This window comes from Mycteria americana, chromosome 8, assembly GCF_035582795.1.
Source record: "Mycteria americana isolate JAX WOST 10 ecotype Jacksonville Zoo and Gardens chromosome 8, USCA_MyAme_1.0, whole genome shotgun sequence".
NCBI lineage: Eukaryota > Metazoa > Chordata > Aves > Ciconiiformes > Ciconiidae > Mycteria > Mycteria americana.
Genome location: NC_134372.1, coordinates 4,219,168 through 4,246,704, shown reverse-complemented (window position 1 = coordinate 4,246,704; position 27,537 = coordinate 4,219,168). Strand labels below are relative to the sequence as shown.

At 53.3% G+C, this 27,537-nt stretch overlaps 1 protein-coding gene across 6 annotated transcripts in view; it reads right to left on the bottom strand.

Annotated features, from left to right (window-relative positions):
* Nucleotides 1–613: 613 nt before the first annotated feature.
* JADE2 (jade family PHD finger 2) overlaps nucleotides 614–27,537 on the bottom strand; it is an 83,814-nt gene continuing 56,890 nt past the window's right edge. For 5 of the 6 annotated variants that reach the window (XM_075510786.1, XM_075510788.1, XM_075510789.1 and 2 more), the window contains 6 exons: nucleotides 24,470–24,637; nucleotides 23,820–23,936; nucleotides 16,197–16,658; nucleotides 10,700–10,817; nucleotides 5,883–6,011; nucleotides 614–3,539 (listed from right to left, as the gene is read on the bottom strand). In XM_075510786.1, the coding sequence (XP_075366901.1) occupies nucleotides 2,656–3,539; nucleotides 5,883–6,011; nucleotides 10,700–10,817; nucleotides 16,197–16,658; nucleotides 23,820–23,936; nucleotides 24,470–24,637 (1,878 nt within the window). In that variant the 3' untranslated portion in view covers nucleotides 614–2,655. The remainder of the gene's footprint in view (nucleotides 3,540–5,882; nucleotides 6,012–10,699; nucleotides 10,818–16,196; nucleotides 16,659–23,819; nucleotides 23,937–24,469; nucleotides 24,638–27,537) is intronic. The other variant, XM_075510787.1, reaches the window with a different exon arrangement.

Sequence of the window (27,537 nt, the reverse complement as noted above, 5' to 3'; positions counted from 1 at the left end):
GGGGATGCACCGGGGTGGCCGCAGCCGTCCTGCTGCGGTCCAGCCCTGCCAGCCCTCGCTCAGCCCCGCCGCTCACGAGAGCCCCTTTTCTCCTCTCTATTCCCCCCGCCCCGTTCTTCTCCCCGGGCTTGACGTGCCCCACAACCCCATTTAGCTTTCCCCACCTAAACACCGTCTCCCGATGGCAAAATACGACGCCCGGTGTTTTGGGAGCATTTCAAACTCTTTTATTGCCTGGTGCTGGCGGTGCCGAGTTGGTTGTTCTTTAAAGTCTCCCCCTTTTTGCTTTCCTGTACTGAGAAGACAAGTAGTGCAGAAGCTGATGAATGGAGCTGTGTACAGTGAAATTTGTGGATTGCTTTTTTTTTTTAACCATAATTGAGTGAAGCACACGGAAGCAAGATTCATTAAAAGGCAGCATATTGATTATTGTTATGACTCTTATACTAGGATACTGTAGCTAAAGCTAGCAAGCCTGATAAGATAAACTAAGTCCTATTTACTGTATTTAACATTATCTGAACATACTGAGCCTTAATTAATGAGCAGATTTTCATTTCCAACCTCAGTGGATTATGCTAATTTATAACAAAGGTGGTTCCCGTTTTGCTGATTTTCTGTTGAATTTTTTTTTTTTTCCCCCTGCTAATAACTTGTGTAACATTTTTCCCATCTGAGGAAGATTCCTCCCCAGGCATGGTCAGTCTCAGCCGGGTTAGTGTCGGGCTTAGCCAGGGCTGGGCGCAGGCACTCGGCATCCGACCCGAAGCCCCCGCCGCTCGCCATGCCTGGGATGAGCTAGGCTGTCATTGCTTATCTTTGCTGCAATTTCATCAATAATAAGGACTTTGGAAGGCTGATAAAGATGATCTACTCTAAAACATCAATTGAAGGAGTCTCAGAGTTCCAAAAGAAAGCTCACAGTGAAATGAGCAAAAAGCATCGGAAATCAAAATGGCAGGATGCGGTCTCGGAGCAGCAGCATCCCTCGGAGCAAGCTTGGAACCTAACGCCGCAGCAGTGTGTTATGAGTGTGTCTTTAGTCCTGTGTTGCTAAATAACTTCCAATTTTTTCGTAATGACAAGTTTCCGGTTTCTGGCTGTGCTGCTTGACTGTCAAAATATTCTTTGGCATCCACAAAATTATTTGACTGATTGGTTTGACAATTGCAAGGTTTTTTTGTTTAGTGATGGGTTTAACCGGTTGCAGAAGTGTCCCAGGTTTGGTTTGGTTTTTTTTTTTTTTTTAGGTTTTTTTTTTTAACATTTTTTATTTTTAAAAAACAACAACAACAAAAGTTTCAGTGAATTCCTTTTTTTTTTGTTCCCTGAGCTCACACTGGGGTCACTCCAATAAAACACGTAGCACGACTTAACTGTGACCTTTGAAGCCAAAACCGAAGTAATGGTGCAATTAAGTGCAAACATGGAAATTCGCCTGACTTGTAGGTAACATGGGCTTTTCAACAACATTTAAGGCTTATTGGGGACATTTTATGCATTAAATTATTGTAATATTTATAATGTCAGCTTCTGTGAATCACCCTCCCACAACGAGTCAACAGCTTGTAACCAGGATTTAAGGAATAATAAAAAAAAAAAGGATGGGGAAGAATAAATTCACCATTTCCATTGTAGCGTTTAGTAGGAAAACAAAATGGTGAAGGCAAGCGTTTCCATTTCCCCTCGGTGACGGTACGTTTGGCCTCGGGGCCAAGCATTTCATTGTGCAAAGGGGACTTCAAACGTGCCGCCCCGGCACGGTGGGACCACGGCAGCCATCGGGGAGAAGCACGGGCAGAAAAACTTCGCTCAGCCTCCCGGGTTAAACCAACTCCGACTCCCCACGGTGTTTTTAAAGGATGCTTTTCTCCTCCATCTTGCCCCACATTTCCATTTTCCAGCTTGCTAACAGCTGATCAATTCACCTGAGTAAATCACTTCGGTTTTTCTAACGACCTCAACGGGGTCGACCCTCGGGGCAGGGACGGGGAGAAGTTTTGCATCCTGGCCCCTGGACGGATCCCGACCAGACGGAAAGGTGAGGGGAAAAATAATGACCGAGGTTTGTTTTTTTTTTTTTTTTTCTAAAAATAGAAACGTAACATTGCTCTCTTCCACCCCAAGCGCTTTCCTCCAACAAGCTTTTTGTGCTTTAGTCATTATTTATTTTAGTATCGCTTATTTTGCTTCCTCGTATACGCGCGCACAGGGGGGTATTTATTTCCCCTCCCGCAGCTGGCCGCTACCGTACCCTCCGCTCGCTCCCTGCTCCGGGGGCAACCGTCCCGGGCAGAAATCTGCCCCTCGTTAAATAATGCCCATTAATTAAACTGTCATCCCTGCAGAAAGCACGGGTACCGGCACCCTCTGCCCTCTTGGCACCCTCGGCATGGGTCCTGCCGGGCGCCGGCTCGCGTTCCTGGGGAGTGGGGTCCAGCGGGGATCCGGGGAGGGACCACTACTGTCACGGTCATCGATGTCAGTGAAGCTGAAGCTGTATCTCAGGCGTATAGAGAAGAGAAAGACAACAGTGCCGAATTTCCAACTATATACACATATTAAAAATCCCCCTTGCTATGATACCAGGCAGAAATTGGACATGGCAGTTGTAACTGGGTTGAGGCCTTGTCGAGCCGGCGCGGTCGGGAGGAGTTAGGATGCCAGGATGCTCATCCTGACGATGTCCTCGCCGGCCGCATCCAGCTGGCCCCGCTGCGCCCTGCCGCCGCGGGACTCCCCGTCCGAGTCGCTCATCTCTGCATCGGAGAAGTAGCCGTCCGTCTCGGCGTCGAAACGACGCAAGGGAGCTCCGCCGGTGCCGTCGGGCTTGGGGGGCTGCGACCTCCGAGTCCCTCGGCTCTCCTTTGGTAATTTGAACCGCACGACGGTTTTGGGGCTACCTACGGAGTCAGGCACTTTGGCCGCGGGGCTGGGCTCCGGCTGAGCGCAGCGCGGCGTCTCCTCCTCCTCCTCCTCCTCCTCCTCCTCCTCCTCCTCCTCCTTGCTGACGCAGCCCCTCGCCCCGGCCGGGGGGTGAGGCTCGCCGGCTTTTGGGAGAGAGCCCTTCTTGGCCGCCTTTTTCGCCTCGCCCGTCCCTTTGCGGTCGGTGGGAAGCTTCGCCGCCCCTTTCTCCGACTTGCTGGGTCTGGAATCGGGAGCGAAGGGTTTGGCGGCGTCATCCGACAAGTCGCTGGCGTTCTTAGTCCAGGGCTCCGAGCTCTCCGGGTGGCTCCCACCCACGGCGGGGGGGCTGCTCCTGGGCAGCTTTTTCTTAGTGTTCGTTCTCGTTTTGCTTTTCACTTTCTTTGTGGCCTCGCTCTGCTTGAAGGGGGATCTGAGGGAATGGTCCATCATGAAGCTCAGCAAGGTCTCCTCGTCCTGGAGGAGCTCCTCAGAGAGGCCGGGGGTGCTGTCCTCGTGGTGGGCGTTGTTGAGGGACCACTCGCTCATGGCCATGTTCTCGGTGGTGATCTGGACCGACTGCGCCAACCAGCTGTTGAAGAAGGTCCCGTCGATGGGGAAGGAGGTTGACAAGCCTGGAAAAAAACAAAAGGGGACGATTGCCTCAGGAGCCAGGAACAGCCACGCTGCCCGTTGACACCACCACCGACTTCACCGAAACTCCCCGGCACTCAAAATGTCAACCATCACGTACCACATCGGGGCACGGAAGAGGGTTTACTCCAGCACTAATGTTGAATTGGGGGTTCACTGAGGTCACAGTACAACAACCCGAGTGCTCACCCACATCCAACACTCCGTGATCCTCCCCAAATCTAAACGGAGCATCTTTCTGCAGCGAAGGTGCCCCAACCCACCCCAGCGCGGGTGGAAAATGCATTCCCCTGCAAAGGCAGCAGGACCACCAGCTCAGGTGTGAGGCTAAAAATTCAGCGACTGCGACCAGAGCGGGACTTGTGCCCAGGCGCGGGGTGACAGGTTCCCCAGGGAGCAGCTGCCACCGTGCCACCACACGCTGCCAAAACCCCGGGCAGCACCCGAGCCCGGGCGGTCAGTGGGGTGACGGGACCGGTGCAAAGGCAGGGAGGGAGGCACGTCTGAGAACCTCTCCAGATACTCGAGAGGTGTGAGAACTGAAGAAGAGGAGCAGAGATGACAGGCTGGAATGGAAAAAGCTGAAAAACTTCCTAATAATTATCTCTGAGAGCAAGAACGAGCATTGTGGGCTGGGCTGGGTCTAATTAGCAACTGGACAGGCGCATACCTGCACAAGCACACGCAGTTTTAATGCCCATAAGAGAAAGCCACGGGTTCAACATCAGAGCTGGTTTTATGGATGGAGGAAAAATTAGGTTTGATTTTTTATTTCAGGTGAGAGCTTTCCTTTTAAAACAGTGAGTCTAGCAACAGAAGAGGGAAAGAGCAGTGGCACGGGCAGGGTGACTCACATCCGCAACGTCTGCCGGTCTCGATGGCAGCTTTGCATCACCCTCCCCTGCGAGCAGCGATAACGGGCTGGGACCCCGCACCTCCACGCTGCGTGGACGAGCGACCACCACGGGGGGGGGACAAACAAAACACCCTGCGCAACGCCGGGGCTGCTCAAAGGCAGCACTGTGGCGGTCGGTCAGGTCGGATGCCCCCTCGGAGGTGACGCTGTCGAGGTGGCAGTACCGCACCTCGGTACTGGAGCTGGGATGAGCAGGGATGAGCTCAGGGCGTCGCGCGGTACCCGGGTGCCGAGCAGCCCAAGGTCTTTGCTGGCAAGGGCCCCGCCGAGCTCGCCTTCCCCCAGCCCTTCTCTGATGAGTGCAGCCCCAAGTGATGCTTCAAGCCCTTAACAAAATGCAGGAGGTAACGAGACCCCGGTGAAGCTTTGGGTCGCAGCAGTGCAGCTTTTCTCAGAGCCGCCCCAGCCCTCCATCATCTGCCCCAGAAAATCCAAAGCTTCTTTAGCAGAGAACAGCGCAGAGACAGGATGAGCGCAAAAGCCCCATTTCCAAAGGGGCTCCTGCCTAAAAACCAACAGCTTTGAGATGAACAGAAAGCAGCTGAGTCGGGGCAGGAATGGGCAAAGCAGAGCAAGGCAGGGTGGCCCAGACCCCCAGACTGTGCACCCGCGGGGCAGCTGAGCACGCACGAACTCATCACCTCCTGCCCTGCATGCTGGCGGAGGTGACAGCGCCGGAGGAAGTCGAACAAAAATCCAATTCCCTGCAAAAACCATATGCAGTCGTCAAGGCTTGTCAAAAAAGACCTTTTTGTTCCGTGTTTTTACTCCCCCCCCAGCACTGCCTGCTGCCGAGCGGCACCAGGTCGTAGCTGATGGGGAAGAGCTGGAGGTGGGTGAAGCATCCACGGAGCCAGCCTGCATCTCCTCGCCCCCCGAGCAAATTCAAGAGACAAGCCGGGCTTTCTGCCTGCCTCTGGGATGCTCCCAGACCGCCGGCACAACCAGCGTGACCGCACGATCCCGGACAGTATACTCCATGAAAATGCACAGCCCATGTGCTGTATTCACCATCGGTACACAGCACAGAAGATACGGGGGATTAGCCCTGCTGCGGGGTGGGTAAGTCTGATTTTATCACCGGAAAGCGAAATCACTCTTCGGCAGCACGTCACAGGTTTCGTACCACATTCTCCCAGTCCGGGCGCAAGCCCTGGGGCTGGGGGGGGTGGATTTTACACCCCCTGCCCCGCTGGGGACCATGTCTCCGACGTGGTCTCTCCCGTAGGACCTCGGTAATTCAGGGCTGATGCCCACAAGGGAGAGATGGAAGAGGCTCCACGGCCTCGGGTGCAATCCACCGTGTACGTGCAGGAGGGATCAGGGGCTGGGACTCTTAACCCTGCTCCCTGAAACAGGGAGCCTCCAGCGGCACGGGTCAACTCTGCGCCCATAAAATCAGACTTACCCAGTTGTCCCAACACAGTTTCGTTGACTGATTTCCTTTTCTCTTTCTTCTCGGGACTATTTTTTCTACCATCTCTTCCTTTCCTTCTCGGGTCACTTTTCTTACCCTTTGTCTTCTTCCCAGTTTGTTCTGGCATTTTTTAGAAAAAAAGGAAAACTCCGTGTGAGACGAGGCATCAGGGATGCTGCGGCGAGCAAGTTCCCCTGGGGCACACCCCTGCGGTGGAGACCTGGACCAGACCTGCAAACAACTCCAAGCTAAAGGGAGAACAGCAGCCACTTTTTGGCCAACTGTAGGCTAAGGTCTCTATAGGTTAAGAAAATCTGAATCCCGTAGGTTATATAAAAAAGAGGTTTGGGCCTTGGACATGAACTTAGCATGGCTGCAGGAGCAGTCCCACCGAAGGCAGGAGACTCGCTGGAGACTCTGCAGCCACCGACGTGCCCTCCTGGACCAGGGCTTTGGGGTGAGGACCTGTGGGAGCAGCAGAAGGGAGAAACCCCGAACCCTGCTCGGACACCTTCCCGGAGACGCGGGGACCTCCGAACCCGGCGGTGTGTCCCCCCTCACCGACAAGAGCAACTCCTGGAGGGATTCAGCTGCCAAGTGAGTTTGACAGCAACGGTACCAGCAGACCTTGATTTGATTTGACCTTTCAGCGACAGTAACTGCTCGCGCTCATACTGCGTGGGGGTGAAAAAAACCCAAAGCTATAAAACTTAAGCAGTGTATGGAGCATAAGTAAATGGAGTAGGAAAGATGACCAGCCTTGCCTACGGAAAGCCAGGGATATAACTCTTAGCTATGTAGACATTCAGCTAAAAATCAGTATTTCCTAAATGGCTTTGAACTGCTACTGGATTTATTCCTCTTGGGTAAACAGGACAAATACCCTGTAAAAGTACAACTTGTATTGCCAAGCAAAATAATTCAACAGTTTTTACTTACTCCGTTAGGTCATTCTCCCACAGAAGTCCATGCTAAAACTTCTATTATTTTTCAGAGGGGGGAGGATATTGTCCTTAAACCAAAAATGTGGGTGGCTGATGGAAGCGGAGGCGAGACACGCAGCTTTTCAGAGTCTGGCCCATAGGTTGAACCTGCACAAGCTGTGCAGCTATCGGAGCAATGATTTGAAGAAACTCATCAGGTTGTTGTGTCGGCCAGCAGCAGACCTGCAAACAGGCTCAGCAGAGAGGCTGCGAACCGGCTGGGTCAGAGGGAATAACCTCAGCTCTCCCCTCGGTGCGGCAGTGGAAATGTACTGGGCGAGCAGGGGAGGGAATTCACGCTGCACCTGCCCCAGTCTGGATTAACAGAGGATTTACAGTCCTGGGGTTGCCAAGCCAGGAACCCCTCCTGACCAAAGGACGCACGGAAAGAAAGAAAAGCAAAAGCAAAATTGGCATTTGCTACGTTCCTGCCAAATAACCGGAGAAACGCAGACAGATTTTTCACTTCGCTTACAAAATAAAAATCTAACTTTGTTTAGACAGCACAACGGGGCTAAAGAGAAACCCGAGAAGTACTTTTTGAAGAGGAACCTGTCAAAATAGTAGCCGTGTTTCAAAGCCAGACAGTGTTTACTTTCCACTCCATGGAAGAAAAATACAGGGGAGAGAGCTGGCTTCATTTTACACAGGCAGTTCTCACTAATTTTATTAAAAAATCTCCGCTTAAATGATCATGTGTCAGTGGGAAAAAGAAACCCCTCCAGTTTGGAGTTTTATGTGGGAGCCATTCAAAAAAAAAAACTTTGTGCCAAAACCATCTTTGGAATAACCCTAACAGATTTTGGTTGATGACTACCGAAAAAAAGCTAGCAGTTAAAAACTAGTTTTTAGTTTTTAGTTTAACTAGCAGTTAAAAACTAGTTAAGAACTGTCACAGCAGTTAAAAACTGGCCTCACCCAGGCAAAGTAATGGAGACTTCTTCCTTTCTCCAAGAAACCCCAAGTACGCAGAGCAGCCCGGTCGGGAGCTGTGCCGAGGGGATGCTACAGGAACCGTCCCCCGCTTTCCAACCAGTCAGCGCTTGGTAATGATGGAAAATGCAGCAGGGAGTCACCCACAGCTTTGGTCCCGCCGGGTGCCGAGTATCTTCAGCTCTAAGTATCGTCAACTGGCATGGAGGAGGCTTAGCAAACCTCCTAGGGTGGGTGTTGGGAGCACTCGGTAGCAGCGGGGTCTATATTGGTGTGCTCGGGACGGGACCGGGATGAGAGAGCTAGGAGCTGAAGCAGAAAATAAATGCAACGCTGCTTTCCACGGCTCTGCTACGCGCTGCTATGCGGCTGTGTAGCTACCGCGGGAAGGGCAGCTGGAGGCTGAGCCCTTCTCCGATCTCCTTTACACCGACCGTCCCTCTGTGCCGTGCTGCTGCCGGCCCCAGAGCTTGCTCCTGCTGGAGACCAGCGTGAGGAGCACGTGCTGCGTCGGGGAGGAGGTACGTACCGACGCCGTGCTCCTGCCTGCACTGTGACTGTCACAGCTAACCCGGCCACCCTCTCTTCCCACATTTGGGATCGCAACTTAGGGCCTGATGCTACGTTTCGGCAAGGGAACTTCTCCCGAGCTTGGGAGACCCTATGCACCGATGCCAAAAGGCACTCGGGTCCCTAATGTCCCCCTGGCATGGGAAGGACCCAGATGCCCAAACCACCTGGAGATCCCAGGACCAAATTCCCGCAGCCGGGCCCTTTCCCTGGCAGCAGCGACTCGCAGGAGCTGGGTCCCCGAGGCAGCAGTCCCTGCTCAGGCTCAACCAAAAAGCCCATCCCGGGAGAGACGAGCAGCTCAGCTCGGTCGGTTCAGAGCGAAAAATGAACTGGGGCAGGAGAGAACATTTGCATCAAACCGTATGAAGCAGTCCCGCAGCCTGCACGCCAGTTGCCACCTGAGTCACGCTCTCACCGTGGGTTTGTCTCTGTTCACTCACCTTCAGGCAGAACAAACATCACGGTAATGGCAGTCGTGCTTTTCCCCGAGTACACGCGTACCATTTTCAGGAAGGGCAATTGCACAGCGCCAGCACTCGGTGGTGCAGACAGCCCCGAAACGCAAGCAGCAGAGCCCCGACACAGCTCCCCCGCGCCGGTCAGCATCCGCACCCCACCGGGGAGGGTCCCGGCTCACCCGCCCCAGCCCTCCCCGGGAGGAGCTGCCGACTCCCACCCCATCGCTGCATTACAGAGAGGGTCGGGCATGTACCGGAGGTTGGACTCCCCAAGGCATTTTGGGGAACGCAGGTCCCTAAGGGCATATCCAGCCATCTAACGCCCCGTTTGCGAGGGAGGTGAGCCCAAAAAGCCTTCCTGGCAAACTACCCTGCGCCTGTCTCCTTCTGAGAGCTGCAAATGCTAAACCGGGTTCGCGCAGCTGAACTGAAGAGCATCACGAGGTCCCCTGGGATCCCCCCGAAACCCGCAGAGCCCGGCAGCAACAGCGCGTGGCATCTGCCTTCAGGATCCGAGTTTGTCGCTCTTGTTTTTTATCCACTTGTTATTCCCGAGCTGGACCTCCCGCCTCGCCGCCCCAGCCAGCAGCATCACTGCTGGGAGCACCCCCCGGCACAGATTTCCCGGGTGCGAGGGAATATGGCTCTTGGGATGTGCAACGCGGGGTCTCTGGCTGGTGGGAACAGCCGGGAACACCATTTTGCGTGTGCCCAGGCTGGTGACCCGTATCGCTGGTTCAGCGAGGATGTACGGAGCAACACACAGTGTCACTGATCTGTGTCACGGGGACCAAGATTTACAGGACCCACATCTCCCCGGAGCACGCCCTGGGGTCCCGGCCACCCTTGCCTCGCATTGTCGCCTGGTTCTGGCCATCGAAAGGAATTTGCACAGGCTCCGAGTCACAAACATCTCAGCGTACATGTTTCTCAGCCTCCAAAACTTCAGTCAAAGGAAACTTTTGTCAAGGAAAGCGCAGCCCAGACGGTTCCTGAAGAAACCCCAACTATGTGATGGCTTCAAACGCAACTCCAAAGCCACAAACACAACAACCGTCAGAAGAGCCTGCCAAAGCGCCAGATGCTGCTGCTGGAAAAACTGTTCTGCAGCCATGGGGTTTGGTCTGTGCTGCCACCGAAGGGAAAGGAGGAGGGATCAGGAGCTGTGGGCTCCGGCACCGCTGGTGCAAAAGGAAAAAAAGATAGGACAGAAGGAAACCAACTTTATTTCAGTTCCTTAATAAAAGGTGCCAGAGGCTTTGCATGCGGCAGGTGAGATGTTCCCCACTAAAAGGTGTGTGGAGCAGAGCTGCAGCCGACCAGAGCTAAAGGAGCTGGTCTCCAGCAGTTAACAGACATCCAACCAGCAGCTTAACCTTCGGTTCTTGACAGAGCCAGAGGCATCTGCAAAGAGTCCAAACAAGGGCTGCTGACCCATGCCAGGGAGCCAGCTGCCGTGGATCAGCCCCAACATCAGCAGCCCCGTGCCCAGGATTTGTCATCTCCTCCCAACCAGCTCCATCTCCACGAAAGTCGCCCAAACGCTGCCTTAGCATCACCACCTAACGCAACGCTTGGTCTTTCTGACCGGTTCCTGGGGAGAGGAGGATCGAGAGGGATCTGTGAAAACAAGGAGCTCTGACACTCCGGTCACCCAGGGTATGGCTTTATTGTGTGTTTCTAAACAAAAGTGGAGATGTGCGAAGAGTCAACATACGAACCGTGCTTAAATAACACTGCTGGGGAGGGGGCAGCTCTGGCTTCCTTGGGGTGGGGGGCTGAGGTTTGGGCACGAGTCTTTGGCTTCAGAGGATGGTAGGGACAGCATCTGCGAGAACAAGCTCTGGTAAGCGGTACTGACCTGGGTAAAGATCTTTCTCAATAAGCTTCATCTGGAGATGGAAGATCTGCTCCTGGAGTTTACAAATGGTGTGTTTCATTTTCTCCCGTCTCGTCACCATGTAACAGAGATTTCTAACCTACAGAAACACAAGAAACAGCGTCCGTTTTAGGCAGGGTCGAAGCGGGTCCTGTCAAGCTGTGTCGCTGCTTCTGCCGCCCAGGGAAGTCCCCGCTCCCCGGGATTCGGTCCTCTTCACCCCACCATCGTCCGCACTGCACCAAAACTCCTATCAGGGCTCTTTGGACGCGCCAGGACTAGAGGTGAGGGCTCTTGATCCAAACTGCGTAATATATATGGGAAAAAACATGCAGCAAATGATTCAAATGTCCCTGTTCTGGCTCCGACAGCCAGGACCCCATGGGGGTCAAGGAGGGCTGGCCGGCTTCTCCAGCATGCGCGCTGGGCATACAAAAGCCATAAAGAAGCACGGTATCTCCAGAGATACGGCTTTGCTTACCCCAATGGTACGTCTCTCTTGTAGCACCAAGTCTCCTTGCCAAGCCCTGCAGATACCTGCCAACGTGCCTGGGGCAACCACCCCGAAGCAGAGCAGCCACCTTGGGAACCCCAAACACGGCTCCACCAGCCTCTGCCCCAGCGCCGGGGACAGCTCGGCCACCACCGCTCCCAGCGCTTCGGGCAGCAGCGAGCTGGGACCACCCTGCCCGGGGGGCTGGGGCAGCCCCGGGTCCGAAGCCGTCCCCACACGGGGGGCCACGTAGGATGCCGCACATAGGGGAGTCTCTCTCTCTCTCTCTCCTGTCTTCTTCTGAACATAAACAATAAGCAAATTAATCTTTAACTTCTCCCATCGAAGGCCTGAATTCACAGGCAGGGTTTGCACTTTGGCGTTAGGGCTTTCGAGGGCACAAATTCCGCCCGAACAACCCAGCACGCAGGGAGTCAAACGGGGCCGAGCGCGCTGCTCATCCGCTCCGATTAGTCAGGATTAACTTTCAGTACTTGTTGCAGCACATCCTTTAATTCTGCTCTTGATGCACCTCAGCGCACAAAGTGACCAAGACCCACAAAATGGGAACTGAGCCAGGAGAGACGAGTACATTATTTTGTGACCTTACCCAGGTACGGCAATGGTGTGGACACACAAGCTGTTTTATTCTCCTGTTAAACGTTCACGGACCTAATGAAGAAGTTAATGGCTCTAAAGGATTTGGAAAGTCTCGGAAGGGAAGGTGCTGTAGAAGGAGCATTATAATACAGTTATGCAACGGCCCAGCAGCCGCACAGAGCCCCGAGCATCCAAGCATCGTGCTGAGCCCTCCGCCCCGCAGCCGCAGCACGCACGTGCCTCGTCCACATTTGACGTAGAAACCTGCCCAAAAAAATGCCAAATGCTAAGAGGTACCTTGGTCCCCTGGGTCAACAGGCCAGTTCTCATCCACAAATTGCTGCTTTTGCAGGGAGGGAGAGGCCCTCTTCCCGCAGACAGCGCAGGGAAGGGGTGCAGCTGGGACGGAGCTGCAGGTACGAGGCTACCGAGCTGCTGAACGTCAGTGCCTTACAAAACTGCCTGTTGCCCTAAAGCAAATGCCAGGACAGAGCATAGAAAATACAGCAAAATATCCAGGTGATGCTGGCCCAGGTCATCAGCCATGTCCCGGTGCGGCTCCCTTGCCCCGAATCTGGCCAGCATCCTCCCCTCCGCACGGTTACTCACACTTGCTCCACATCTACCTGCAAATTGCTGATGCATTTTGTCCCAGTTCGAGAAATTTTCTTAACCAAGCGGGAAGCACCAAATGCAAACAGCAAAGCACAAGACGTAAATGCTCGCGTGAGCCAGCGCGGCAGCGGTTAAACCCTGCTCGTCACACGGGGCTGCTGCTGAACACCCCCAGCCGACACAGCCACTGTGTGATACCCGCCGGCATCTCTCTTGTGATGAATTTCAGTGCCGTGTTTTTGCCAGCCCTGCGTAAGGATGGCTGGAGAGCTGGGCTCTGTCACCATGGCTGCGGTGGGCATCGCGGCTTTAGGAGGAAACGGAGGGTTTCAGCCGCGAAACAGAAAATGCTAATGGCAGCTAACAGGATTTGACAGCGTTTCCTCAGCTTCCCGATGCTCTGAAAAGAGCAAAACTGCCTGTAATAAGGTAAGGAGGAGGTGGCCTGAAGGGAGGCACAGGCAGTAACGTGCGTGGGTATGTCCACATTCACGCACGACCCTGATGTCTCCGATTCCTCCCCCTCCTCATCCTCAAACCCCCCTCTGCGGAGGAAGGCTGGGGTATTTCCAGGCCCAGGGGACTGCTCCTACATGGCCGGGAGCCTTTGCGCCTCTCACAGTGACAACAGCAAGCCAGGACCTTGTCCCACGCTCACCCAATGTCTGCCACAATGGCTGTGAAGGCAGCAGGACGACCGTCACCATCCCCGAATAGCATCGGTCTTACCTAAGGACAATATTCCTAAGTGTTAGGAATACTAAGGAAAAATATTCTTAGGAATAAGGAAAAATATTCTTAGGAATACAGGAGAAAAAGCTGCTCTTTTTTTTTTTTTTTTTTTTTTAAATCCCCTAGCTGTAAATATAAAGCAGAGAGCTAAATGCTGTGTATTTCCCTACGTTTTCTTTTTTCGTTCTGGATTGGAGAAAACATCAAACTGAAATTTCTTTATGAGGAAAAGCCTCTGGCAACCCGCATCTCAAAGTGTTTGGCGGCGTCTCTTCTCTAGGATTTGATATTCCTGGAAGAAAACATTACTTGTGCTCTGCTTACAGACTGCTGGTATTTACACACACTTACGCGGATAAACACCACCCAGCGCTGCTCCCCCAACCCAAGCTTAGATGCTGGTACGAAAGCCTGGAAACTATAGTTTTTTGTTAAAGTTAACTGAAACAACCAGTCCTTGGGAAAAGCTTCTAAAAACAAAAAGAAGGTAAAAGAGGGTTAAAAAAGCCAGAAAGAAAATGGGGGACTGTCTAAGGATTCCCAGGCAATAGCTTTAATTTGCTGACACCGTGAAGGGCAGAAATGACAGCGGTTAAGAGATGGCAGAGGGAACCGCCGTCGTCCTGGCTGCCCCCACGTCATTGCCTCGCTGCTTCTGCCTCCCCAGCTCTGGGATCCAGATACCATTGTCGGCCCCCAAATCACAACCATTCCTGCCAGATTAATTGCTGAAAACACAAAAATAGCAACGTGATGCCCCGTGGACATCCTCTGAAAGCCACCCCTCCAGGCTGCTCTTCTCCCACCCCTGTTTGACGTGATGCCTCACTATTTGCGAGTGAAATGGGGCGGCTGTGAGCGGCGCTGACAGACAGGATCAGATACCTGGCATGCAGCGGCAGCAATGGGATTTAAACCCGTATCACCCATCTGAGCGCTGGACTTTGATCCGGCCAGTGTTTACTGTTCCCCATCTTGGAAGAAAAGCAAACAAACAGCTCTTCCAGGGCCAGGCAGTGAAACCTGGCGGGGAGTTGCTAAGCAGAGGCTGAACGCCGATGCGGAATGACCCCAGGAAGCCTGAGGCAACGCTGGAAAGTAAGAAATCCGGTAAAACCCATAGTTTTGACACAAAGAAATCAAAGAGAAGCTGCCGTGCCACATCTTCGAATTAGGCAGCTCCAGAGGCAAAGTGCTGTACCCAGAGATGCACAGCGGTTCAGCGCAGCCGGGAAAGTCAAGCTGGGAGCAAGTGGAAGCAGAGGGAGGTGGAGCAGCCCGGTTTAGATTTACAATATAGAGAAGCAGATGAGGGGAAAAAAGTGAGTTGAACTTGTCGCCCTCGGATCCGGCAGCTGCAGCCTGGTGCCTACAGCTTGGTGCTGGAGACACGTTAACGGTGGCACCAGCCCAGCCCAACACAGAGATGGAAACATGATGCAGTAAAGGCAGGAGCAAAGGAGGGACAGACTGGCAGAGCGATGGCAATGATGCACGCAGGGACGAAGGCCAATACGGCCACAGAAAAGAGACCAATAGCTTGAAATCCAATTGCTTTTACACAGGAGAAGGGTCTGAGGCTCCGAGATCCACACAGGGAACTGCAGCGAGGGACCAGGACAGGCTGGTCCAGAGCTGAAACCCTGCCTGGATGTGAACACCCTGCTCACCCGCACCGCCTTTCTCCCCACGGGTTAAATTATGCCGCAGACCCACAGCAGCTCGGAGACCGGGTTCAAGGATAAGCAAGGGCAGCGTCTCCGCCACCTTCGCCTCCCAGGGAGCAGCAAGTCCCCTGCAGCACCCTCCACCCCTGCTCAGGGCACCACCTCCGCCGGGGCAAAGCAACGCCGTTTTCCTGCCTTCCTCCTTCCTTGCCTGCTCCCAGTGATCCCCTGAGCCCGTCCACGGCTTCTGCACTCCAGGCGGGCTGTCAGGAGGGGACCCAAGCAGGAGGCATGGATTCACCCCTCTGGCAGGAGCAGGAGAGGGGGGACCAGGCAGGACTCGGGTTTTAAGCACGGGAGGAACGGGAGCTTGGCCCCGGCATGCCAGCCTTGGCAGCCCTGCCCTGCCTGTCCCCGTCCCACTGCCGCCCTGTGCCGTGCCCATGTCCCCCCTCCGGCAGCAGCGCTACCGCGCCCGTCCCCTCCCCGGCCGCTCTCTGCCATCTCACTCTGGGTGCTGTGCTTCTTCCCCTGTGCTTCCTCCCCTCGCCGCCCCTCCTCCTCTCCAGCTTGCCTCTGCCCCATCCCTGCTCCTGCCTGCTCCTTCCCTCCCTGCAGCCATGACGGCCAAATCCGCAGGCAGGCAGCGCGGTGCGGCAGCGAGCACAGCCCGGGGGGCTGGAGCCCCCGCTTTGGTGCTGCTGCTGCTCCACCGACCTTTGATCTCCCCAAAAAAGCTGCCGTGGAGGCAGCTGCTCCCTCCCCTGTGCAAGGATGCCCGGTGCTGCGGGGAGCTGTGGGCGCCCGCATCCTCCGTCTGTATCCTCCGGCACGGCTCTGCCTCCGCCGGCAGCTCCCCCAGGAGCCGACCCACTTTCGGCTGCGGCAGGGCAGGGAATGCCCAGTCCCACCGGCCCTGCAGCTCGCTCCTGCCATTCACCCGTCTTTGATGTTTAATGTAAGTAAATAATGAATTGTTCCTGCGCCTTGCTGCTGGAAAGCATCTGAGGGGCAGCACAGGATAATTTTGTGGTTTGAGACTATGAAGAGCTCGGTGGAGCAGCATCATCTGCCTCCCAGCCACCCAGCCCCACCAATGCCCCTCTCCCCACAGACATTTGCTCTTTTGAACCCCCAGCTGAAACCACCACTGACTTATTTCATCAGTGTCAGTGTTCTGGCAGTGATGATCCACGCACGCTGAGCACCGTTATTCTTCTGAATAACGCTCTACATGAAGGGACGCAACTGTTAGGAGAGTCGAACCGAGTCACCAGGGAACTGGGCTCGTTCTGCCTATAGGCACCAGCACACATTAAAGCAGCCCTGATGGAGCGTATGGGTACACCATTCAAGGAAAAGCTGTACTCACCCTCTCCAGATCTTGCCTGAGGTGCATGAAGAGCTTTAAGCGTCGGTAGAGAACGTCCTGTTCTTGCTGGGCCAAGTTGTCCACTTCATCTGTTTTTGGTGTCAGCAGCGGTTTGTTGGAATTTGCTTTCCTCTTCAGCTTCCAGTACTGGTAGACAAAATCCACCAGCGATTCGCTTAAGTCAAGGTTCTCCGCCACCTCTGAAGGCTTCACGAGTTCATAGAAGTCCTCCTCCAGCTGCTGGAGCTTCTGCTTCCGCAGCGTGACCTTCTCCAAGTCCAGCTGGGCTTGGTCAGGCTCTGTCCGTGCCTCCTCGGGCAACTTGGTGGCACCGGTGCTGTGCTCAAGGCAGAAGGACTTGAACTTCACTTCGTCGTTGTCTGCTAGAATAGTCCGCATGTCGAGGTTGTGGTCGAAGGCGCAGGTGACGTGGAACGCGGTGACGCAGGCGGGCATGGAGCACTGCGGAGAGAAGGACAGGGCTTACGGCCAGGACAAAGCACCATCGGTGGGGGGGACGCTTACCAACACAACGTGACCACAAGGCTCAAGGCTGGCTTACTACAAAAACTGTGACAGCCATCCAAGTGACACCACCTACCATGAAGTGATGGATGCTCCACTACAGGTACTCCTTACGGAGGGACACCTGTATTGCCCAAGTCTTACACACCCATGAGCTAGACACCAAGCAGAAGAAACCCAGGGTTCACTAGATATCAGCGGGCACCTTCCCACCTTACCTGCTTTAATCCTTCCCTGTGACGGGCCCTGCTCATCCTTCACCTACCATAAACAGGAGCTTCCAATGGTTCTTCCAACGAGACATGTCAACAGCCAAAGACAACAGCACGGGCCACCGGGATGCTCAAAGACTGTCAATGGATTTCTCCTGATGGAGAAATTTTCATCTGTATTTCACCCTTAAACTACTCCACTCTTTTACCGCATCTAAACCTAATATGCTATTTTTACTGAAAGCATACAGACCATGTCAAGGTTTATGAGTGAAGGTGGTAGCTCAGAAGCAGCCAACGCTCCCGGAGCATGTTGCCTTTCTCCCCTGGAAATTACACAGTCTCTACTTAGCTCCATTAAAAAAGAAAAAAAAAAAGGCAACACGGCATATACAGAGCAAAACATCATGAAATGGACTTTTTAGAACTGGTACAGCGGCTAGACTGCTGTCAAACTTATATCAGATTAATTTTTTAACGATTTCCCTAACTTACTTCAGACTTAAATTACTTTGGATCCCACAAACCTCAGCCTGGTTTCCTACAGGGGAACCCCCCAGCCAGCACAGTGCCCGTGTCCACGTCAGCACCTTCTCCCCCTCTACTCATTAGCTGCTTTTTAATGGCTCAGAGTGTCAGGTAATTATTTCAACCATAACCCATAAGAAATCAGTCTATCCCAGCTGCTAATGACCAGTTAAAGTGCAATAATGAGACATTTTAAGTGGGCTATTACTGTAGGCACCATATTTCAGCATTTATGGAAGAATTGTTCTTGCGGGTGATGAAGATGCAGTCGTGGCCTGAAGGACCAGGCGGAGGCATGTGAAATTTCCTGGACGTTGATGACAAACCATTCGGGATGCTGTGGAATTTTACTGGGGTTCTGCTGCACTTTAATTCTCAAAAAAACCCCCAATCAATAATTCTGGTAGTAGTTGAGGAACAGAAGTTTTATGGCTTTTTATCTTCACCCCATCAGCCCTGAATTCCTGCTCAGTCACCCAGCGTGTGAACTTTTGACATTGCTGCTTTTAGAGATTTTCCCTTGACTTTGTTTATGAATCTGCTGGTGCTTATGGAAGTGAGAGACTTGCGTGGCTGCCAGGGCCAAGAAAAGCGTAGGCAAGCGGTGTCCAAGTCCTCCACTTCCAGGGCTCTCCAGGCCCCGCTCCAAAGCCTCCAAAACCAGCGGGAAGAGCTGGATGCAGCCCCGTCGCGGCCGAGCCCCGAGCTGGACCAGCACAGCTCCGGGCAGCGATGCTGGGCACCGACTCCTGCAGGCACCAAACGCAAGCAGATTATTAACTCCTACCCCCCGCTCACCCTGTTTAAAGACGCCCATTTATTCCTAATTTCAGCCTGAAATTGCTTGTGAAAACAGCTGACAGCTTGCAAAAATCAGCTCCCTCTGCTATGCTGCGGGCGCTTGCACAGAGCCCGGCATCACGTGGGACCTGTCGGTGCTCCCCGCACCAGCCCGGTGCACCCACCGCCGCGGCGGGCAGCGGGCGCCTGCCCTGCCCATCCCATGGGACAAGCCCCGTCGCAGCCGCCCACGCAGCCGAAGCACCGGCTCCGTTCTCAAGTATTTATTTTTGGTAACGAAGGAGGGACAGAGGGAGCCCAGCCTGACTCGCAGCGTCCAGATTTATTCGGTGCAGTCAGTCTACCATGCACTGGCTTGTAAAGTGCAGGCGCTCGCTCCTGCAGCCATGGGGCAAGCATTAATCCAAGAAGGAGATGCAATGCGCTTTCAGGTTGGAGGCCTTTGCCAGCTGGAAGTACCCGTGATTGAGCTTTCTTCTCTGGTAGCCAAGATGCTAATGGTACTGCAGGGAGCCACGGAGCTCCTGATGTACTCCTGACATACTCCTGATGTACTCCTGATGTACTCCTGACGTACTCCTGACGTACTCCTGATGTACTCCTGACGTACTCCTGACGTACTCCTGATATACTCCTGACGTACTCCTGACGTACTCCTGATATACTGACGTACTCCTGACGTACTCCTGACATACTCCTGATGTACTCCTGACGTACTCCTGATATACTCCTGACGTACTCCTCACGTACTCCTGACGTACTCCTGATATACTCCTGACGTACTCCTCACGTACTCCTGACGTACTCCTGATATACTGACGTACTCCTGATGTACTCCTGATGTACTCCTGATGCACTCCTGATGTACTCCTGACGTACTCCTGACGTACTCCTGCCATACTCCTGATGTACTCCTGACGTACTCCTGACATACTCCTGACGTACTCCTGATATACTCCTGACGTACTCCTCACGTACTCCTGACGTACTCCTGATATACTGACGTACTCCTGACGTACTCCTGATGTACTCCTGATGTACTCCTGATATACTCCTGATGCACTCCTGATGTACTCCTGATGTACTCCTGACGTACTCCTGATGTACTCCTGACGTACTCCTGATATACTCCTGATGTACTCCTGATGTACTCCTGACGTACTCCTGATGTACTCCTGACGTACTCCTGATATACTCCTGATGTACTCCTGACGTACTCCTGATATACTCCTGACGTACTCCTGATGTGCTCCTGATGTACTCCTGATATACTCCTGATATACTCCTGACGTACTCCTCACATACTCCTGACGTACTCCTGACGTACTCCTGACGTACTCCTGATATACTGACGTACTCCTGACGTACTCCTCACGTACTCCTGACGTACTCCTGATATACTGACGTACTCCTGACGTACTCCTGATATACTCCTGACGTACTCCTGACGTACTCCTGATATACTGACGTACTCCTGCCATACTCCTGATGTACTCCTGATGTACTCCTGATGTACTCCTGATATACTCCTGATGTACTCCTGATGTACTCCTGACGTGCTCCTGATATACTCCTGATGCACTCCTGATGTACTCCTGATGTACTCCTGACGTACTCCATCCTGGCTGTTCTGGCATAACAGCTGGGCGTGCTTCAAACTACAGCATCCTTTTGTGCCGTCACGCACGTAAATAGCTATGGTACAGAAAGCGGACACGGAGAACTCGCCGCCGTCGGCGAACGATGCGAGCTAAGGAAAGCCAGGCAGCTACGTCCCCTCCCTCCTGTTCCTGTCACCGGCAGGAATTATTGCCATCAGTACCACGGCCGTGGCTTCTGCCAGGACAAGGGTGCGCGGCGCACCCGCTAACAGGAACGACCATCGCTCCACCTTAGGAATAAAGCAAATCGAATGACACCCGTCCTGGATCTCTCCTCTGACAGATGGCAAGCAGCACTTGTCAGAAACCGTGCCCAAAATGCAAACAGAAAATAATTAGGCAGTTCGGCTGACAGGGCAACAAAGAAAGGTACCTGGCCGGCCGCGGTTACCCAAGGACCTTGCATAAACTGACAATAAAAACATATTGATCCATCCTGGAACGGCGCTGGAACGAAGCTGCTCTTTGCAGGAAGGAGGGATCTGCCACGCAGAATAAGCCGGGCTCAAAAGACCGGTGCAGTCCCCAAGTCTGCTTCGTTATTGATCGTGCTTCATTATCTTACAGCACCTTTCATTCAAGGATTTCAGCGTACTTTGCTTATCCAGGCAAATCCATCCCCAAACAGAATTCCGAGAGAGAGGGTGAAAACTGCACCAGAGATTAACGTGGGCTGTTAATTAGTCCTCAAACCGCTCTTACTGGGAAGAAATAGAGGGATGATTTGATTTGCCAAGGAAATTCAAACAGAAGTGTGCCAGCTTACAGAGGTGCTCTGCTGCAGGTTGGGGCCAGAGGGGAAGGAAGCGGCTCCTCCGACAGCACTGCGAGGGGAACTCAGGAAGGAAAAATTAATTACCGGTGCTGAACTCCGGCCAAGCCATCAGCCACGACACTTCTGCATCCTTACAAAAACTACCATGTGATTTTTAGTGACCACAGATGGTCTGGATCCCGGTAGCGCTTCTCAGCCGAAACGGGCAATTTCAGCATCGCAGACACGCTCGGAGGATGCGGCGCTGAGGCAGAGGATGGCGCGGGGGCTGCGCGGTGCGTGCACGCTGCCCTTCCCCTGATGCCAAGCCGTACGGTTTCAGGGCTACGGGCACAATCGGACGACAGCTCCGGGAACCACCACGCCGGTTATCCCAGTGGATGGGGACCAGCGGCACAAGCAGCTCAAGGGGAGCGGGCAGGCAGAGGAGCAATAATGAACGAGTGGTGGAGGACACTTCCCAGGGCTTTTTCTCCAAAAAACAACAAAAAGAAAGCTGGAAGATGATGACGGTAGAAGATCGTGCCCTTTGGAGAAGCCTGCCAGCAACAAACAGAGACCTGGCATTCTGCGCTGCGTTGAAAGGCCTTGGTGAGCTCTTCCAGTTGCTCTGAGAAGTGAGGAGGGAGCTGGTGAGGAGGGAGCTGGGTCCCAAGCAAGCGCGGCTGGGACTCGGGCTGTGCCAGAGCCCGGCTCCTAGCACTCTGTTTTCCGTCTCACCAATGCAAACGAGAAAATTCCTGCTGGATACTGAGGTCTCTTTGGCATCTCCTGATGTCTGACCACAAGAACCACCATGAAGTCATGATTTCCCCTTAACAGGAGATGGGGGAAGCGTGCCTCCAGGGCTGCATCCCTGCCCGGCGTCCGGGAGCGCTGGCTCGACTACGGCCACACCGAGTTACACTGGGTTCACAGCTCTGCACCAGAAAGGCAAGTAATTACATGCAAGCAGCAAGGTCAGAGGCATGGAGAGCAGTGGGGAGCCCTTCCTCAGGCTTCCCCGGGTTCGTTTCCCTCTTGATGGTCCAATTTGGATGGGGAAAAATACCCCGACGCACAGAGGTGCCTATGCAAAAATATCTCACATTGGTCTCCATAGATCTGGACAAGGTGGGTGTTTTCTTAAGCTGCGGTGCTGCCTCCGAGCATCCCCGTGCCCCTCGGGGATGACAGTCTTCCACTCCTCCAGCTTGCCGCCCGGATTTTGCGTCCCTTTTCGGCAAAGCCCGGTTCCAACCCGCCACTCGGAAAACCCCCTCCTTGGAAGCAATGCCCTTCCTTCCCCAGACCTGCCCCACCTGGAGCACCTGATTCCCGCTGCCAAGAAGAAAAGCTCAGTGCTTTAACAGAAAACAACCTTCTCCTTTTAGAGCTGGGTCATAAACCCAAAACGCTGACAAAGGTAGTTAGACTACACCTGTATAAACAGGCACTAATCAAAAATATGCTCCATAAACATCAGCTTTCAAAACAGAGCTCTGTACTGCTGATGAGTATGGAGCGTGTTTATTTATCCACGGGTGAACTTGCTGATTTACCCCATAAATCCTTAAATAAAGGCCTGCTTTTTTTTTTTTTTCCTTCTCCCCCTTTTCCTTGAAGCAGAACCATCCTGAGCGTGCTAGGGTGGCCTCGGCAAATGCTCCGGTGACAATCTTGTGAAGACTTATAAACCGGGAGCTGCCAGCACAGGAGACAATAAAGCTCCTGTTCCATCTCAGGTGACCTTTAATGCAAATCCATTCAGTCCCAGGGATCTCACAGCTCCCGTGCCATGCCGGCACTAAGAGGATGAAGCCTCAGAGAAGCTGAATTCTTTTTGATGCTGCCAAGCCTGTTTGCCTCCTTCCCTGCCCTTCCGTTCTTTGAAAGCAGTTGCCGTTATGACAGAGTATCTCCATCTGGCAGGGTGAATAAGCAGATCCACCCAGAGCCATCAAAAAAGAAGTGAGTCAACGCTAGAGATTTAAAGAAGTAGTGTGAGATTTCATTTCAGGCTAAGGGGATTGCTTTTAAATAGCTCCCTTTAAAGTATTAAACCCAAGGCAGTGGCACAAATGCAGCGGAGCCTGCAGATCTCCAATTCCTATCGCCCTTCTGCAACCAGCCAGCTACTTCTGGTCCCCAATGGTCACTGCTGCCTCCGAGGCGCAGCTCCCGCTGCCGTGCAGGAGCTGATCGGTCAGGATTGGTACACATCCCAAACTTTCTCCCAATTTTTCAAAGCTTAACGGCTATTCTATATCCCCCCTGCACACCAAGACTGCTTCCATACCTGGTCTGCCAAGGAAAGCAACAGGCACCGGCGCTGCAGAGCAGCAGATCCCCAGCCCGTCCCCAGGGACCACCGGGACGTTACACTGGCAGAGCAGGGGTAAGCAGGGGGAACCATCTGGTGCAGCAAGGCTCCCCAAACGCTCTCACACCAAATGTGCTGCATTTTGGATGGGAGCTTCTGCTCTTTGCTCCCCAAGAAGAGAGATCACAGCCCGGGAAGCTCCGTCCCGCTTTTGTAATAGGAAAGCCCAGAGCGTCCTGCTCTCGGTCTGAAGCCCCCTCTTTAGTACGCTGCTGCTGCGGGGAGAGCAGGCAATCAGATGTCTGGAGCGGTTTGCTTAGGTGTGGAGAATATGTGGGACTGCAATATGCAGTAAATACTCTATTTTCCAAGCCAGCACGCTAGCGAGACCTACCTAATCCTGGGGTTTCCCGATATCCCCCCAACAGAAAGGCTTCCCAGCCAACCCTCGCTGGTTTGTGAAATACTTGGGCTATGTATCTCATGTGTCTCTCACTTTTCTGGCAGCTACGCCAAGCCTTTCTGCTGGAGGTTCCTGATTTCAAACCAAGGTCATTTGCAGTCCCAGTAATGAGTGTCACGACAGCAACATCACTGTGTTCTGCAAAGAAAGTTAATCTACGTTCCTAGCACTCAATACATTAAATGATTGCAAAGATCTGATGATGTCTGATGGGCACTCGTGCTCCCTGTTGTTAGGCTTACTCAGAGCAGGAATAAGACTCGGCCAGATCGCGTCCACCAACAGCTCGAGAATCTCCGGTGGCTATTACAGGCACAACCCCGGAGGGCTGAGTTTTTCGGTGCCTAGTTACGTACCTGAATACACGTCCCAGTGCACTCCTTGCAGAGGCTGCAGGACAAAGCCCATCTGCTTGCTGGGATATGTGAGATCTTTGTAATGGGTTCCATTTTTTCAGGACATCCAATGCTAACCTGGTCACGAAACAGAAGACAAGTTGTAAATACCGGTTACCATCCCAAATCTCCTACAGGGGGATGTCTGTGGCAGTCTGAATGACGGGTGGATTTCTTATGTTACTTTTCAGGGTCACTAGTAATTTGGAAAAAAAACCCAACAATCTCCAAAAACCAGCAACAAATCTGGATGAAATGGAAGGAAAAATTTATGTTGGTGTTTCCTCTGAACTAATTCTCATCTGGATGTTGCTGTGTATCTCAAATGGGCACATGAACGTAGCCTTACCCTGCCCAGGCAGGTCCTGTGAATGCCCCCCACCTCTGCGCCCTTGCACCCCACCTCCGTCCTCCCTTAACGGGGTGCCGCGTGGCTGCTAATTAAACACACGGCCCGATGACTGACCGGCATCGCGGCTCTGACCTCGGCACGGCTTGATGACCCAAACTGGACTTGCTACCTACACCATTAATAAACATCCTGGGCTCAGACCTGGAAACCAGGTCCGCGCCCACCCGCGTGTCAAGAGGAGGTTAGAAAAACATCTTACTTCAGGTATCCATAAGGCACAGCTAACGTGGACCCATTTCGTCCCGCTCCGGGTGGGCTTCAGCGCTCCCCCTCTCTTCGGGCACAGCAGACACTTTGGCTGAACGCCGAGGGCGCAGGTCCGGCACAGCCAGCTCCCGATGGGCACCTTCAGGATGCCGTAGCACGCCTGCGCAGACGCGAGGGAGGTGGGTTAGTCCCAGCATCCCGGGAAGGATCCAGGGCCTCCTCCTTCACTCCTACCTTCTTCACTACTGCTGGCTTATCGCCACCGCATCTACACCTCGCAATAATAAACAGCAGACGTGAAGCAGCTCCGCAATCACAGACAGCGAGGTTAAGTTCTTCCTTCCTTGCTACCTTCCCTATTTTCATGTGGATACTCATGCCAGATCAGTATGTCCCGGGTTTTAATTAAAAGCTAAGTATACAAAATATGCTGTGTATCATGCCAAGCATCCGCCCGGCTCTGGGTCGGGGGGGGAAAGCAACCAGGCTGCTCCATCAGAGCCCCCAGCACCGGCAGCTCTGCGGTGTGGACATCTGCCCGCTCACCTCCTGCCCGTTTCTGAACAGCTATCAGACCCACGATGACTCGGAGAAGTAAGAAATGCCGTGCGGAGAAAACCTCTGAGGTAGCTGAGGGCTGAAAAGCCACAACCCCATGATTGAGAAAGATGGCCACACTGGTTACACACCCAACACAGCCTGAAGGGGAAGTGAAAATAACTACGGAAAGGTAAAAAGGGGAAACCGATAGTCATGAATATAAATGAGAAGGGAGGAACCATAAAGGACTGTAAATCTAAAGGACGATAAATCTAAAGGAGGCAAGGACAAGTGTACGGCCAAGAGAGTGAGAACTAAAGGGCTCGGGTCACCCCAGGAGCTCCCCAACCTGCTGCGATAGCGCAGGATGCAGCAAAGCCAAAGCGCTTCATAAATATTTCTCTTCCGTACTTGGGGAAGAGCCAAATGATAAGCCGTATCACATAATGATGATGATAAAATACTTTCCACTTCGGCCATAACTTACGACTGTATTAAACAGCTACTGCTAAAACTAGACAGTTTTTAACCGGCAGGTCCCGATAACTCGCACTTCAAGGGTTTTCAGAGAGTGGCAGACAACTGCCTAGGGCTCCAACGCGGGGCTGTGTCACTATTTTAAGCGAGGCGATGTAATTAATTCTAGATCTGGCTGCTCTGACGTCCCTCCAGAAGGCAAGCGGGCAGCGCCGATAAGGACCCCCGGTGCTGTTGGCTATAAATTGAGCCCAGGCATTTGTCAACTCCGCTTTTTGAAGTTTACCCCAAAAAAGAACAGGTTTTCATCCTGGTGCTGCAGGTCACCGTCACGAGTGACAGTGCTGCAGGTGGGGACAGGGGCAGAGGGGGCATGGGGAGATGTGTGAGCGTGGGAAAAGCGTATCCTCAGTCTTTACTGGCCAAGAACGGACTTTATAACACGACTTTAGCTTACCCCAAAGCACAAATCGACTCTGATAGCGATTTCCAAGGGGAAAAAGCCACTTCGTGAACAGATTATTGGGATAATAAGGAATTAAGGGAGGTAATATTATTGCTGCGAGTCTACACGGTTCACAGAGACTTAACTGTGTGTTTCACAGCGCTTCCAGATCTGACAGATAAATCATTTCTGTAACAGTGTTTTATAAAACATCTGATTTAGTACCAGAGAAAAATCAGCCTGGTACATACTACCGGGAGAATAAACTGGCAGACCGATCTCAAAACCCAAAGGAAAACAGGAATTATGACCAGGTGTCCATCTCTAGCAGAGTCTTGGCTCTCAGTTATTTATTCCTAGAGGTTTTAGAGCAGCTGAAGGTGCATTTCTGCTCCTAGGAGCAAATACTACAGGGCCTCTGTCCCGGACAAGGAGCAGCTCTGGAAACGAGGTGGGTTATCAGCTAAACACGCTCTCCCAGTCCAGCACCAGCCAGAAGGTGCTCCAGGAACACGGAGCCAGAGCAATGCCGAGTAGGAGCAGAGCAGCTATTTTTATTGCTGCGCCTGTCACAGGCTCAACGTCACTGAGAAGGGGACACCGAAACACCGGGAGGATGCTGAGCCACAGAAAAGCTTGGCGTGGTCCATGCAACAGAGGGAGGGCTCGGCCGTGGCCCCACACCAGGGGATGGGAATTTGGTAATGACAGGACCACGGCGCGGTGGCTGGAAGCTGGAGATGGATCATTCCTGTGTTAAAGAGAAGGGCAATGTTGCCACCGTGAGAGCGATGAACCACAACGATTTAGCAGCGGGGGGGGGGGGGGGGGAGATTCCTCCTCGCTGAAAATTTTAAAATGAAGATTGCATGTGTTTTCTGAAAGCTACGCTTCATAGGAATTAATTAATAGCAAGCCTCATGGCTTGTGTTATGCAGATGAGATGATTACAACGATCCCTTCCGGCACCATAACCCAGCAACACGTGTCTGAGCACAACCCTTCCTCTGCCCCTTCCCGCTGGGATGCAGGAGGATGAGGCATCGCTCCGGCCGTGTCCCTCGGACCCCAGCTCCCCTCCGCCGCTGCCCACCGGAGCAGGCAGCAGCGGTACCCGGTTCCCCACAGGAAAGCATCGTCCCCAGCAGCTTTTGGACGTGGGGCTGCTAAAGGCACCGGGCAGGTTGGATTAAAAACATGATGCCATGTAACACCCTGCGCCCTGGCTCTGGACTTCGTGGCTTAGGGTGTAAATCGGGGCAGAGATTAAATCACAGGCAGCTTGCAGGCTGGCATCGGGCTTAGGGCTGGACTCTGCTCCCTGCAAACAACGGAAAACCTCCCTTTTCTCTCAACAGCCTTGAAATCCAGCCCGCCGCCTCCCCTTCTGCAGCACCGCTCTGCTCCCAGCACTGGGGCCGCTGCCGAAAGTGGAGCCCACGGGGTGCCACGGCCCGCGGTGGGCACAGCCGGGGTCCATACGTCCCCGCGGCAGCCCTGCGCACACTGACCTGTCCCCCCCGAGCCCCTGCCTGCCGGCACGAGTCAGCTCACAGCCTGACATTGCCACTTGGGGCTTGTTAAAAAAAACGCCAACA